Below are 12,976 nucleotides of genomic sequence, written 5' to 3' on the forward strand. Positions count from 1 at the left end.
CCCTTGTAATTAACCGTGCAGTGCTAGCTATGGAATGTAATTTTGGAGAAGCATCCAAGTGATGCTGGTATATGGTTGCAGTTCTCCGTGGTACATCTCGTATTCCTCTAATAAAAAATAAATGTAGGGCCCTTTGCATAAAGTTCAAGCAGTATCACACCCTTCCATAAAAGGAACTTTAAAGGACGCATAGAACATTAGCCAACTCGACTGAGATAAGTCCTATTATAAGTGCTGCTCAAGTATCAAAGATGTTTAGCTGTGTGTTAGATTTTATTCAAAGGATATCGTTGCTGTTATGGAAAATTTGTGTGCAGGGAAAAGGGTTTGACTCTGGTTTTGAGACATCGCTGACATTAGCTCCTGAATGAAATGACCTACTTAGCCAGAAAAAGAGTCGCCAGCTGTCCCACACCCCCTTGAACAATTCTTAATTCTAATTGTATTCATATAACACCATCTCATATGAAAGCAGTTCAAAAGGGCTTCTCTGAAAAACAAAATAAAGACAGTGATTAAGCACAATTTAAGTTTAACTTAACATTTTCTGACCAAAAAGGCCCATGGTTAGTTTCAGCAGGAAGCTGTGCAGGGGGGTTGTTGTGGGTCAGCAGGTGCGCTGTTTCATTACTTATGTATGTATCTGCTGAATGTCATCTCACCAGACTTAGAAAAGGCTTAGGGCTCTTGGGATGACAAGCGAAATCTCCTGGCATTGAAAAACAAAAAGCATGTCTGAAATGTCCCTCAGAGACCAACCAGCTTTATCCCTGCTGTCATTGGGGGGGGGGTGCACCCTGGATGGGTCGCCAGTCCGTCACAGGGCCATCAGGCGCAATTAGGGCTTCAGTATCTTGCTCAAGGATACTTGGACATGGTCACCAGGGGGAAGTGAGGATCGAACCAGTGACCTGTCAGTTACTAGTTGGTCACTCTCCCTCCGAGCCATGCCGCCCCCAAGTGAATTTTTTCATTTATTTAATTTTTTTGTGCGTGAGCTCTAAAACCTGGAAGCGATTTAGTAATAATGACAATCCAGTTCCTACGCCTTTAAAGTCAGTGGGATTTTTTTGAATAGGGTGTGTGGTTAAATGCCTGAAAAAGTTTCAGTGGTCGACATAAGCCTGATATTTTACCATATTTTTTCCTACAGCATAAAATACAGTCAGTAATTACCACACTTGTGAGTAACAAATCATTTGTCTTAAAAACCGTTGTTGCCAACACGTAGCAAAAGAAGAGGAAGTGGGGTTCATTTGATTATCTTGCTGAACACAACATTGTGTTTGACTTATGGAAATGACAACATTGTGTTTATTGAACTTTTCTGCCCACCTTTGACACACACAGGTCGTTCCTGGTTTCTTGGAGTTGTAAGGCCCTGCTGTTGTTGGTCTGGGGAAAAAAAACAAAACTTTATGAGGAAATTCAGCTTCAATGTAAATCACTGGTTGCTGTACAAATTGTACTTTAACACCAGGAGTTCTAAGTGTTATGTAAATGACGTGTCACCAACATCAACTGACTAATCAGCTAATTGCTTGTACTGTATATACAGTATGTGTGTGCGTGTGTGTGTGTGTTCTTGTACTTGCTACATATTGAGGACTAGAATACGTATTTAACAAACAGAGTGAGGACATTTTAGCTGCTCCTCACATCTTCAAAGGGCCGTTTGAAGGCCATAACTTGGTTTTAGGGTCGGAGTTTGAATCGGGTTACGGTCAGGGTTAGGGTCAGGCATTCAGTTGAGACGGTTCAGTTTAAGGGAAGGTGCTAGGGAATGCATTATGTCAATGAAAGTCATCACAAAGATATAAGTACAAGGTTGTGTGTGTTTGACGTGTTTTTTGTCATATATTGGAGACCTCTTCTGGTATAAACACACACCTTAGCAGAACCGCTAGTCCTCCTGGGGACCAAAAACCAATCCTGATGTGGCAAAACAGAGTTTCTTAGTTCCTGGGGGGTTAAGTTGTTGATAGAGGTTAGTTTATGGTTTGGGTTCATCATTAAGGGGGCCTGGGTTACACTGTCCATATCAATGGAAGTCAACGTGTGTGTGTGTGTGTGTGTGTGTGTGTGTGTGTGTGTGTGTGTGTGTGTGTGTGTGTGAGTGTGTGTGTGTGTGCGTGCCCATATGTGCGTGCACGACGTGCATGGAAGAAAGACTATATATTTGCTGTGAGCCAAACACTTGTTCAGGCCTTGGTTGAGTGAGAGCTGGTGGGTCTGGTTGCTCCCTCTCTCTGTGTGATCTATTCATAGCTGCAGAAACAGCTGGCTTCTGTGTGTGTGTGTGTGTGTGTGTGTGTGTGTGTGTGTGTGTGTATTCAAGTATTGCCTACATGTGAAATTAAATTGAATATCAGAATAATTAAACTACATGGTAGAATAATTACACTACATGGTATTCTTATCCTTGTGGGGGTTTGTGTGTAGGTGAAAGGACACTGCGAGCGCTGATGGGTAAAGGCAGAGGTCTTGAGGACTGGCGTGTGCTGGTGTGGCTCAGAGAGGACTTCCATCTGCCATAGCAACTGCACAACATTACAGTGAGTGCTATAAAAGATTCACTCATATTATTATTGAAAGACACCTTAACCTTTATTTTGGAAGTAACCCCATAACCCAGTGGTGTCAGCTGCATCACCATTCATCTCAGGCAGTGAGAAAAACTCATCACCAAAGGTGGCAGAAGCAACATGATCTCTGTCTCTCACGCTCAGATGTGTTTTAAAGTGACTTGTGGCTGTTCCAGAATTAAATGCTCCCCACTCTCCAGTTTACCCCATGAAAATCTATAGCGATTCCACTGTCAGACACTGTGTTTTAAATACTCTACCAATTTTGTGAGGACGTAAAACCCATGGCCCCCTCAAATTCCAATAAACTTCAAATAGATTTCCAGCAGCCAGGCGCTTGGTCCTCTCCTCTGTCGCACAAACTGTGTGTGTCATTGGGGGGCTTTCAAAGTACACAACTAACACAGCTTGGACATGAAGTATTATTTAGGTGGAATAACCCTTTAAAATTGTAAGTGCTCTGCGAATGAGAGTTCTACCCAAACAGCAATGAGTGTTTAGGTGTAATAAACCTTCAAGATAGAGTCTTGTAAAGGGCCATGAAAAGTAGAAGAATTCACATCAAAGTAAAAGTTAGTACATTAGAAACCCCAGGTGATTAAAGGACCAATCAAAAGAGGGTGGCGGGATGAATGGATATCTTTTAAAACTTGGTTGGGTGGGCTGGGACTGGAGTATAAAAAAGAAAGAAAGACAGACATACAGAAGACACAGTTATTCGTCCAAGGAGGGGCCATGCTGGTCTGAAGCTGTCTGGATGTGATTGCAAAATAGTTATAATGGAAGTTGAGGATGCTGTGGCGAGGATGGAACAGTGGATCATGTTTAATAGGAATGTCAGAAGTAAACTCCGTGGCGGGCTCCACTTTGGCCAAAGAAAGAGAAAAGAATACAGCAGGAGAGAATGGAGAACAAAATATCAGTAGTATGCAAAAGAAATCCTCGGAGGAAACTCCTTCAATTTTGATGAATAGTGCACAGGATATTAATTTCTTTCTTTCAATTTTATAAAGGGCTTCGGTGATGGATAGTTCATACTCCAGAACATTGGGTGGCGGTACTCCATCCTAAGGCCCCCCCTTTTTTTGGGCCAAACGCAATAGAAGAAGAAAAGGCTGCCTCTCCTCTAGTTTGAGACGTGTGCTAGCTAGCATTAGCTAAAGCTATCATTGTTATTTCATCTCTTAACGGACAATTTCTAAAAGATAGAAATGCCAACGCGAAACGAAAAGACGGATGTTATGTTTGTAAGTTTTCTTCCACCTACTTTAGTTGCCGTTAGTCGGCAATGAGCTGGGCTAATGTTTGCTTGAGCGCTAACTTAACTTGCTACGTTAACTTAACGTTGTTGAGGTTAAGATTGTTTTGGTTCATGGCTTTGATTTTGTTCGTCTCCTCGATAGTTAAAAAAAAAAAACAGGGCTTCTTATATAAGCTCACATTGCTATGTTCCGTGCTAAGTTGTTGAAACTCGCTTCCTTTTATCCTGTGTGGAGGCTGTAACTTGAACGGCTGTCCTGACATGAGCGAACAGCCACAGTTGGGAAACACCGAAGGTTAACAGTTGAGCTTTAAGGTGCGATGTGATCTCTGGCTCTTCAGGAGGACGACGATCTACCTTATGAGGAGGAGATCATCAGGAACCCATATTCGGTCAAATGTTGGATGCGTTACATCGAATTCAAACAGAATGGAGCCAAAACCACCCTCAACATGATATATGAGCGGGCTCTGAAAGAACTCCCCGGGAGGTAATGGACTTTATGCGGAGAGCATCGTCTGTTCAGCTGCTGAATTAGAAAAGTCACCTAAAGAACACAACAGACTTTTCTAAGAGTTAGATAAAGTGACATTAAAATTCTTTTTTTTAAATTCCCACACAGCTATAAACTATGGTACAACTACCTGAGAGAGAGAAGAAAACAAGTCAAAGGGAAATTGTTCTCTGAACCAGTCTATGAAGAGGTTAACAATTGCCATGAAAGGGCACTGGTCTTCATGCATAAGGTGATACATTGTTTAGATATCGCTACCTAACATTTTGGTGATGCAAGGAAATGGTACATGTAGAAATTTGATTGACATAAAACTATCTGCCCTCACTCCAGATGCCCAGGATATGGCTTGATTACTGCCAGTTCCTGGTGGGTCAGTGTAAGATCACAAGAAGTCGTCGGACGTTCGACCGAGCGCTCCGAGCTCTCCCGGTTACACAGCACCCTCGTGTCTGGCCTCTGTATCTCCGCTTTGTCCGAAACCTGCCCCTGCCTGAGACGGCCATTCGTGTGTACCGCAGGTACCTTAAGGTGAGAGCATCAAACACGTTTCAGTCCCATTCAACACGTGGGATGTCACTGAAGTAGAAGTATTATTCATTGAAGGTACACATATTTACCTGGCAAGATGCGAACACCCATGTGACAGTATGGTGAGACTGAAAATTCTCAGAAGAATATCCATTATTATTTAGTCAATGAGGTTTAAAACATGACTAAGTGGTGAAATGTTTGTTCTTTTCCTTTTTTTCCCTCGACATGTATGTTCAAGTTCTCAGTATGTGTCATATGCTCCTTGTACCATGCAGCTTTCTCCAGAAAACTCGGAGGAATACATTGAGTACTTAAAGTCTGTTGGACGCTTGGATGAAGCAGCTGTGCGTTTAGCAGCTGTCGTCAATGATGAAAGTTTTGTGTCCAAAGAAGGCAAATCTAACTACCAAGTGAGTTTTCCTTATTCCCTGCTAAGTAGTTAACAGTATTTTGGTATTTTCAACTTTAACAATTAAAAAATGTTTTCCTCTTTTTTTTTCTTTTTTTTTTTTTAAATTTTGTGACAGCTGTGGCATGAGCTATGCGACCTGATCTCACAGAACCCTGATAAGGTTACTTCCCTAAATGTCGGCGCCATCATCCGTGGAGGCCTGACTCGCTTTACAGACCAGCTTGGCAAACTTTGGTGCTCCTTAGCTGACTACTACATCCGAAGTGGCCTCTTTGAAAAGGTTCTGTTTCTATTTCACATCATAATTCTCATTTTTTTCATTATTTATTTTAAATGTACTGTTCATAGCCTCTTAAATTGTGACATAATTTACTGATATTTACACAGCAGGTTAGCCGATGACTGATATTTTATGCTGATATGACGATGCGCTTACTCTTTAATGTTTCTTGATTTTCTTAGGCCCGCGATGTGTATGAGGAGGCCATTCTCACTGTGGTAACAGTCAGGGATTTCACACAAGTGTTTGACAGTTACGCCCAGTTTGAGGAGAGCATGATTGCTGCCAAGATGGAGACCACAACTGAGATGGGGCAGGATGAAGAGGGTCTGTGCTGCAGATTCATTCAAACGGACCAGGTGCTTTGCTTTTGTGTTTTGTTTTGGGTTTTTTTTGTCACTGATGCCTTCCTCTTTGGTCCCTCACTTCTTAGATGACATGGACATGGAGCTTAGACTGGCCCGTTTTGAGCAGCTAATGGCCCGAAGGCCTCTCCTTCTGAACAGTGTGCTGCTGCGGCAGAACCCTCATAATGTCCACGAGTGGCACAAACGAGTAAAACTCTATGAGGGCACTCCACGGCAGGTGAGTTTTAGCCTTTCTTTTCCTATGACAGCGTTCAGTATACATGTTGAACCTTAAATAGCTTAAAGGTGCAACAGACAACAGCCATACCTCCTTGTCAGTAGGGTTCTCGGATGGCGTTTACAGCCAGCGGGGCAAGCTATCATAGAATTCATAGAGGCATAAAATGGAATTATTAACACTCAGTCAGGATGTTTCATCACTAATGGATCTATTGTCATTGTGTCCTCTCCAGATCATCAACACATATACTGAGGCAGTACAGACTGTAGATCCAATGAAGGCCACAGGGAAGCCTCACACTCTCTGGGTTTCCTTTGCTAAATTCTATGAAGAGAATGAGCAGCTGGAAGATGTGAGTCATTAGGAGCACTGAATACATGTAACTGAAGAAAAATGTTTCAGTTTGATTTCCTTTTTTCATTTTTGTGTCCCTGTCGCGTAGGCCAGGACTATTTTTGAGAAGGCTACCAAGGTGAACTACAAGCAGGTGGATGACCTCGCCACGGTGTGGTGTGAGTATGGAGAGATGGAGCTACGCCATGAGAACTATGACCAGGCACTGAGGATACTGAGGGTGAGACATTGGTATCAATCAGTTCCTGATCCAGGTTAATCAGTGAGCGCACATTTATAACACCTTATGTATCAGTCACATTGGAGGGGAACACGTAACCTCGACAAACGTCTCTGTTCTTCCACTCAGCCACATATTTAGATTTTAGTTAGCAGGGCAGCACAGATGTGAAGTTGGGCCTTTTGACAGGGGGGATTGATTCAGTATTGGTGCTCACCTCGCGTGGCCACTCTGGGAACTGCAGTTTGTTGCTTGGGTAACAGGATTGACATTCTCATCAGCCACTGCTTGTGAATGAAAAAACTTTTAACTGTGCAAGTGTTTTTTTGTGGATATTGTTGAAAGATGTTATTTTCTTTGAATAATTTGAATGCAGAAAGCTACAGCAATCCCATCCAAGAAAGCGGAGTACTTTGATGCATCTGAGCCGGTCCAAAACCGGGTGTATAAGTCTTTGAAGGTCTGGTCCATGCTGGCAGACTTGGAAGAGAGTCTTGGCACTTTCCAGGTATGTTCACTGTTTGGTTTTGTTTTTTTGCTCTGATGAATCAAAAGATAGGTTAAGTGTATGGATCGCGTGATCGGAGAGCTCAAATGATAGTCCCGGTCTTACTTTTTGCTTTTATTAAACGTAATCCATCTCTGTGTTTCCTTGAGGTTTAGACTGATTGCTACTCCCTTTTCTTTGTTCTTTCATCCACAGTCTACAAAAGCAGTCTATGACCGCATCATTGACCTCCGCATTGCCACGCCACAGATCATCATCAATTATGCAATGTTCCTCGAGGAGCACAACTACTTTGAGGAAAGCTTCAAAGTAATAACACGCCTCATTGAATGATAAACCTTACATCAGATGCCTGTAGATATTCTTGCCTTGTGCAGCACTAATTGAAACCGTTCTTTAATGGCATGAATACCTGCCGACTCTCCAGGCTTATGAGCGTGGCATCGCTCTCTTCAGGTGGCCAAATGTTTATGACATCTGGAACACTTACCTCACCAAGTTCATCGACCGTTATGGGGGCAAGAAACTAGAGAGAGCCAGAGATTTATTTGAACAAGCCCTGGATGGCTGTCCTGCCAAGTTTGCCAAGAGTAAGTGGCTTTCTTAGCGTTGGATTGTGAACTTATATCCTCTATATTCCACATAATTTCTGATGCATTTTCAGTTAAACCTTACTGAAGCCTGTTTTGCCTTTCGTTCCAGCAATTTACCTGTTGTATGCCAAATTGGAGGAGGAGTATGGGTTAGCCCGACATGCCATGGCTGTCTACGAAAGAGCAACGCAGGCAGTAGACACCGAAGAGCGACATCACATGTTCAATATCTACATCAAGAGAGCTGCTGAAATTTATGGAGTCACATACACCAGAGCGATATATCAGAAGGCTATCGAGGTACATCCAGGTTTTACATCGGAACACAGATAAGGTTCCACTCGAGCTTCTTTTTGTTGAATTAAATTATTACACATTTTAAGGGTAGTTTGTGGTTAGTTATCTAGACAAATGTTACTGAAGCTGAATGTTTGTCTGTAGTTTTTGTTTTATTCAGTACTGAAATTACCGTTGTGTAACGGCACGTGTTTATATATTTTAAGGTACTTCCTGATGAACATGCCAGGGACATGTGCTTGAGATTTGCTGATATGGAGAGTAAACTGGGTGAGATTGATCGGGCCAGAGCAATCTACTCCTACTGCTCGCAGATCTGTGACCCCAGGGTAAGACAAAACACATCCAGCTCTAACTTGGTTTCAATCAAATGTCACTCTCCTATTCATGACACGCTTGTATTTAATTTCCCTTTGCAGGTCACAGCTGAATTCTGGCAGACATGGAAAGAATTTGAGCTTCGCCACGGTAATGAGGACACCATCAGAGAAATGTTGAGAATTAAACGTAGTGTCCAGGCTACATACAACACCCAGGTCAACTTCATGTCCTCTCAAATGTTGAAGGCCACAACAAGCTCCACAGGCACTGGTGAGGAAGTTTACTCCAACTCATTTGTTACTTCCTTTGTGTTTTCCCTTCCCACCGTACGGGCGCGATTATATATGTTGTTCATGTTATCACAATGCTACATCGTACACTGTGTATGCATAGTTGTTTGTTTAAGGCAGACCTGTTGAACTGGCTAGTGGCAGTCTGACAAACAGAGCAGTTCACTGCTGAGACCAGTAACATGGAGAGGCTCTGATTTCATGGGATGTGGGAGGGGGGAGAGAGGTGTGTTCAACGTATGTTGTCTGTTGAATGGAGTTCTTGTGATTTTTGGGGGCGACCACGAGAAGGAGCATGGCAGTGTTGGTCTCAACGACAATTAAAACTGGGAATGTCAACAATTTTGATTTGAAGCACATGCAGGGGAGCAAGAAAACAGACAAGGTACAGTGTTGCTTCTGTCTTGCTCTCCATGCTCACATGTACTGTGTTTGAAAATACATTTTTAGTTCCAAAGTTTTCACTCTTTGTCAATGGGATATGTGTGGAAATTGAGAATGGAATACTGCCCATTAACATTAGCAGTGCTAATATTCAGGTTTTTATAAAGGGGGGCGACATCGTTTGACAAAGTCGCCCCACGTGTGATTTAATGCTAAGGCTGTGCTGCGATTTCGTCTCTATATAAGTGTGAAACGATCAGTCAGGGATGTCCGTGTCAGCTGTCGTGCTGCGCTGCTGTCCCACTGAACAGAGGAGCAGGAAGAAATGCTCTCAAGCACAGGACAGTTCTGTTGACCCCGGTATGAAAATTAGACCTGATTTGTCCCAAAGTCAGCGAGATGTGGCAGCCGTTTGAGTGTCTGGAGTTACAGCAACATCCACCATTATGAGACTCAATATGAAGTTCCGCTTGGAGTGGCTGCTGGGTGAAGTGTGACACCTAGTGGTAATATCTGGTACATCAGCCCCATTCTGTTTTTGACTTGACTATCAAAGTGTTTTGATCCCGTTCACACTGGTCTAAACTTGGTATGGTGGCCAAACATGTCTCCTGTAAGCTCTTACCTAAAATCATAAGGTTTTGCACAGAAATGCACCGTAAATTTCTGTACAAATATAGTTTTTTTTTTTGTTTGGTTGTTCACCATCGGTGCTGTTTTGTGTCCAGTGTCTGATCTTGCACCAGGCCAGTTGGGGATTGACGACATGAAGATGCTGGAGCAGAAAGCACAGCAACTTGCTGCTGAGGCGGAGCAGGACAAACCCAAGCCTAAAGAAAAGATTCTCTTCGTCAGGTCTGTCATGCTTTTTTTTCTGTATGTTTTTACTTAACGGTAGAAAAATATTGTTGGCAAAGTTCAACATTTCATAAAACTCTGTGCTCTCTGGCTGAATAGCCTACGAACATTTTTGCATTTACAACAAGGAACCCTGAAAGGATGTAAGCCAGTAACATCGGTGAGATGGGAGTTGCTTTGTGTTATTGAAATTAACGGTAACCGTGGCGATAACTTAAAGGTTCAGTTTCCCAGACTTCAGCAGCATTTTGGTAAGTTGAAACTCATTGGAGAAAAAACATGGTGGTTGTTGGTGCTGCAGTGGTTCACACACATGCCACACACTTGCTTGCATCTCTTCTGCTTTGGGAAAACTTTCACTTGAGCAGGAGTTTAAAAAAAAAGGTTTCTCAGAACGTTCTTAGTCTCCACTTTGGGCCGTCGGTTCTGGTCGGATCGGATTGTTTGTGTCGGAGGAAATGAACACCTTTATCTTTTTTGGTTCTTATCTGCAGGAGTGACACTTCTCGCAGTGAGTTGGCAGAGCTTTCCAAACAAGCCAATCCTGATGAGATTGATATTGACGACGAGGATGAAGATGAAGAGGATCGAGGTCCAGAGGGTGAGTGACGGGACAGGCCTTGTCTCTGCAGTAAGCAGTTGTGCCTGGCGTTTGTCAGTGAAAAATGTGTGTGTCAATAATATTGTCCCCCGGGTCTTTACAGAGGTGCAGCTGGAACAGAAGATCGTTCCCACAGCCGTCTACGGAGGGCTGAAAGACGACTGAGTGCTTGATTTGAAATCCTGGAACACGCCAGCTCAGCTCAGTTATTGTGTCCCTTTCTTGAATTCATTCCATCACAGTCACAGCAGCAACATTCGTATACGTACATACATAAATATATGTATATTTTCCTGATATTTTTACTCTGAATGTAAAGGTATGAATACTGGCCACATGGGGTCACTCTTTTCAAACAGAAAGTCAAAGACGACGAGCAGTTAAGCAGTTTTCTTGTCTGCCCTTTTGATAAGTAATATTTGGTGAACTGGTATCCACAAGCTTGATGTAGTTAGACTTTGTTTCATTGTTTTTTTCTGACTTGATTAAAAAAAAAAGAAAAAGTTTTCACCTAATAAATGCTTGGCAGCCATTATCAAGGCTGCTTTCGTCAGTATGAATGAGGGTCCTCTGTAAATTCCTATTGTTGGTACACAGTATGAAACCTATGCCGCGTTTCCAGCTCGTCATGTACCAGCAGTTCTCGCGTTGACAAGCTCTGCTCCTTGAATCTCTGGAAATGGCTTTACTTTTTTTTTTTTTTTTTTTTTTCATAAAAAAGATGTCGAAAATAAAAGTCTGTGTACGCAAGCAAATGCTGTGACTTGTATGAGAATGGTACCTGCCTTAGAAAATCCTCCGTAAACAAATTAACAAACACCGGAGAAAGTACTGGCTGGAGAAAAATATTTTCATTATTAGATTAAAATAGCTGAGAGGTAATCCTCTTACAAAGTTACTGCGGAGGGATGCGGGGGGTGCTCTTTGAGCGGCGTCATGTGATGCTTGTTTTCCATGTGGAGGGTGCTGCTTCAAAACAACCGGTAGGAAACTCAAGCTAACAAATAAGCAAACAACAATCTTGCCAATTCAGTTCCTGTCATCCCTACTTTAGTTCAGTATCTAATTGCTACTTTTATCCTGTAGGAGTAAAAGATTTGGAAAGTGGCGTTTCTCTGTTTCTGCTAGGCTACGTACCCAATCATAGTAAATAATCTATAAGCAATAAACTCAGTGTAAACCTCTTATGTTAACATTCTCATTCCCGCCAATGTGAAAATGTTTTAATCTGGGAGGATTGGACACAAGGACTGAAATAAATCCAATCATTCCCGTTCAATTTGTTTTCCCGATTAACTGTCGAGTAAAACAAACTGGCTGAGCATGAAAGTAAATTAGATGGGAGGCCAATGTAGGGATTCGGCGCTGTGGGTGTGTTTGGTGACATCACAAGTTTAGGTGCCTCTCGTGGTTCCGCACGCACTTGACGCAGTGAACATGCATCAGTTGGGCTTCACGAGTTTGAAGATGCTGTCATCAGTTCCAATTTTGAAGAGAATTTTAAGAAATTTTTTTCTGAAAAGGAGAACTCCGCCCATTTGTGTGTGTGTGGGGGGGAGGGGGCAAATTGGAAGAATATGAAAAGAAAGTTGCATGATATTTAATTTTTTTTTTCTGTTTTGTGATATCCCAACATTTGGCTGTTGAACACAGCCGTGTTAAAAAGGGTTTATATGATATTCAGTCACTGAAGACACATTTAAACACTGCGGTTTGACGTTTTGTTCACCTGCTAGAGGTCACAGGTCAGGGTCAGTGACAGGGGAGCACCCTGTGGGGCGCTCACGCAGTTGACCTTTAATGGCGTTGAACTAAGAACGTCTACCTGGGAACCTTTGTCTTGTTTTGAAGAATATCTGTGTATTTTTCACCTTAATTTTTGAAGACTGAGAGAGCGCGAGACAACTACTGCATCGTTACTGCAAAGACGAGCACTTAGGAAGGAAGGCGACTGCGTTTATGTCATGCAGGTGTGTGCAGGATGTGGCTCATTAAAAAGCTGTATGTGGATTAACATGAGAACAAATAATGGCGGTTATGTCGAAGGTGCGTCCAGCGGTAAATGAAATATACTTTGGGGTGGATCTGATGTGTGTTATTACATCAAATAAGTGCACATTCCTGCGCCTTTTTTTTATTGTAATACATTCCCAGTTTTACTTTCGATCATCGTTGCATGTTCAAGTACATTGATTCTATGCCTTTTTTAAAGTTGTACACAGTGTAGATAAACTTGACTTGCCTCACTTGCAGTACTTCAGAAATACTGTGTGAAGACTCCACAGTAAAAAGCATGCCGTGTAAATTTTGAATCTCTAACTTTATTTGCAGTAGCACTTGTAGTTTTATCTGATTGCAGTCCATTTTGTTATTAGA

The 12,976-nt window shown here is 42.3% G+C and overlaps 1 protein-coding gene across 3 annotated transcripts in view; it reads left to right on the forward strand.

Moving 5' to 3' along the window:
* xab2 (XPA binding protein 2) overlaps positions 1-11,350 on the forward strand; it is a 59,001-nt gene extending 47,651 nt beyond the window's left edge. For 2 of the 3 annotated variants that reach the window (XM_086186017.1, XM_086186016.1), the window contains 19 exons: positions 2,443-2,555; positions 4,188-4,336; positions 4,469-4,592; positions 4,694-4,891; positions 5,170-5,304; positions 5,422-5,586; positions 5,769-5,913; positions 6,020-6,171; positions 6,407-6,526; positions 6,617-6,748; positions 7,125-7,256; positions 7,452-7,565; positions 7,684-7,846; positions 7,959-8,149; positions 8,353-8,475; positions 8,566-8,737; positions 9,870-9,996; positions 10,494-10,600; positions 10,704-11,350. In XM_086186017.1, coding sequence (XP_086042143.1) covers positions 4,251-4,336; positions 4,469-4,592; positions 4,694-4,891; positions 5,170-5,304; positions 5,422-5,586; positions 5,769-5,913; positions 6,020-6,171; positions 6,407-6,526; positions 6,617-6,748; positions 7,125-7,256; positions 7,452-7,565; positions 7,684-7,846; positions 7,959-8,149; positions 8,353-8,475; positions 8,566-8,737; positions 9,870-9,996; positions 10,494-10,600; positions 10,704-10,765 — 2,448 coding nt within the window. In that variant the 5' untranslated portion in view covers positions 2,443-2,555; positions 4,188-4,250 and the 3' untranslated portion in view covers positions 10,766-11,350. Of the gene's footprint in view, positions 1-2,442; positions 2,556-3,674; positions 3,833-4,187; positions 4,337-4,468; positions 4,593-4,693; positions 4,892-5,169; positions 5,305-5,421; positions 5,587-5,768; positions 5,914-6,019; positions 6,172-6,406; positions 6,527-6,616; positions 6,749-7,124; positions 7,257-7,451; positions 7,566-7,683; positions 7,847-7,958; positions 8,150-8,352; positions 8,476-8,565; positions 8,738-9,869; positions 9,997-10,493; positions 10,601-10,703 lie in introns of those variants that run through there. The other variant, XM_086186015.1, reaches the window with a different exon arrangement.
* The last annotated feature ends 1,626 nt before the right edge of the window (positions 11,351-12,976 follow it).

This window comes from Aulostomus chinensis, chromosome 18 (genome assembly GCF_037954235.1).
Source record: "Aulostomus chinensis isolate RoL2024-O1b breed Wild chromosome 18, RoL_Achi_v1.0, whole genome shotgun sequence".
Classification (NCBI taxonomy): Eukaryota; Metazoa; Chordata; class Actinopteri; order Syngnathiformes; family Aulostomidae; genus Aulostomus; species Aulostomus chinensis.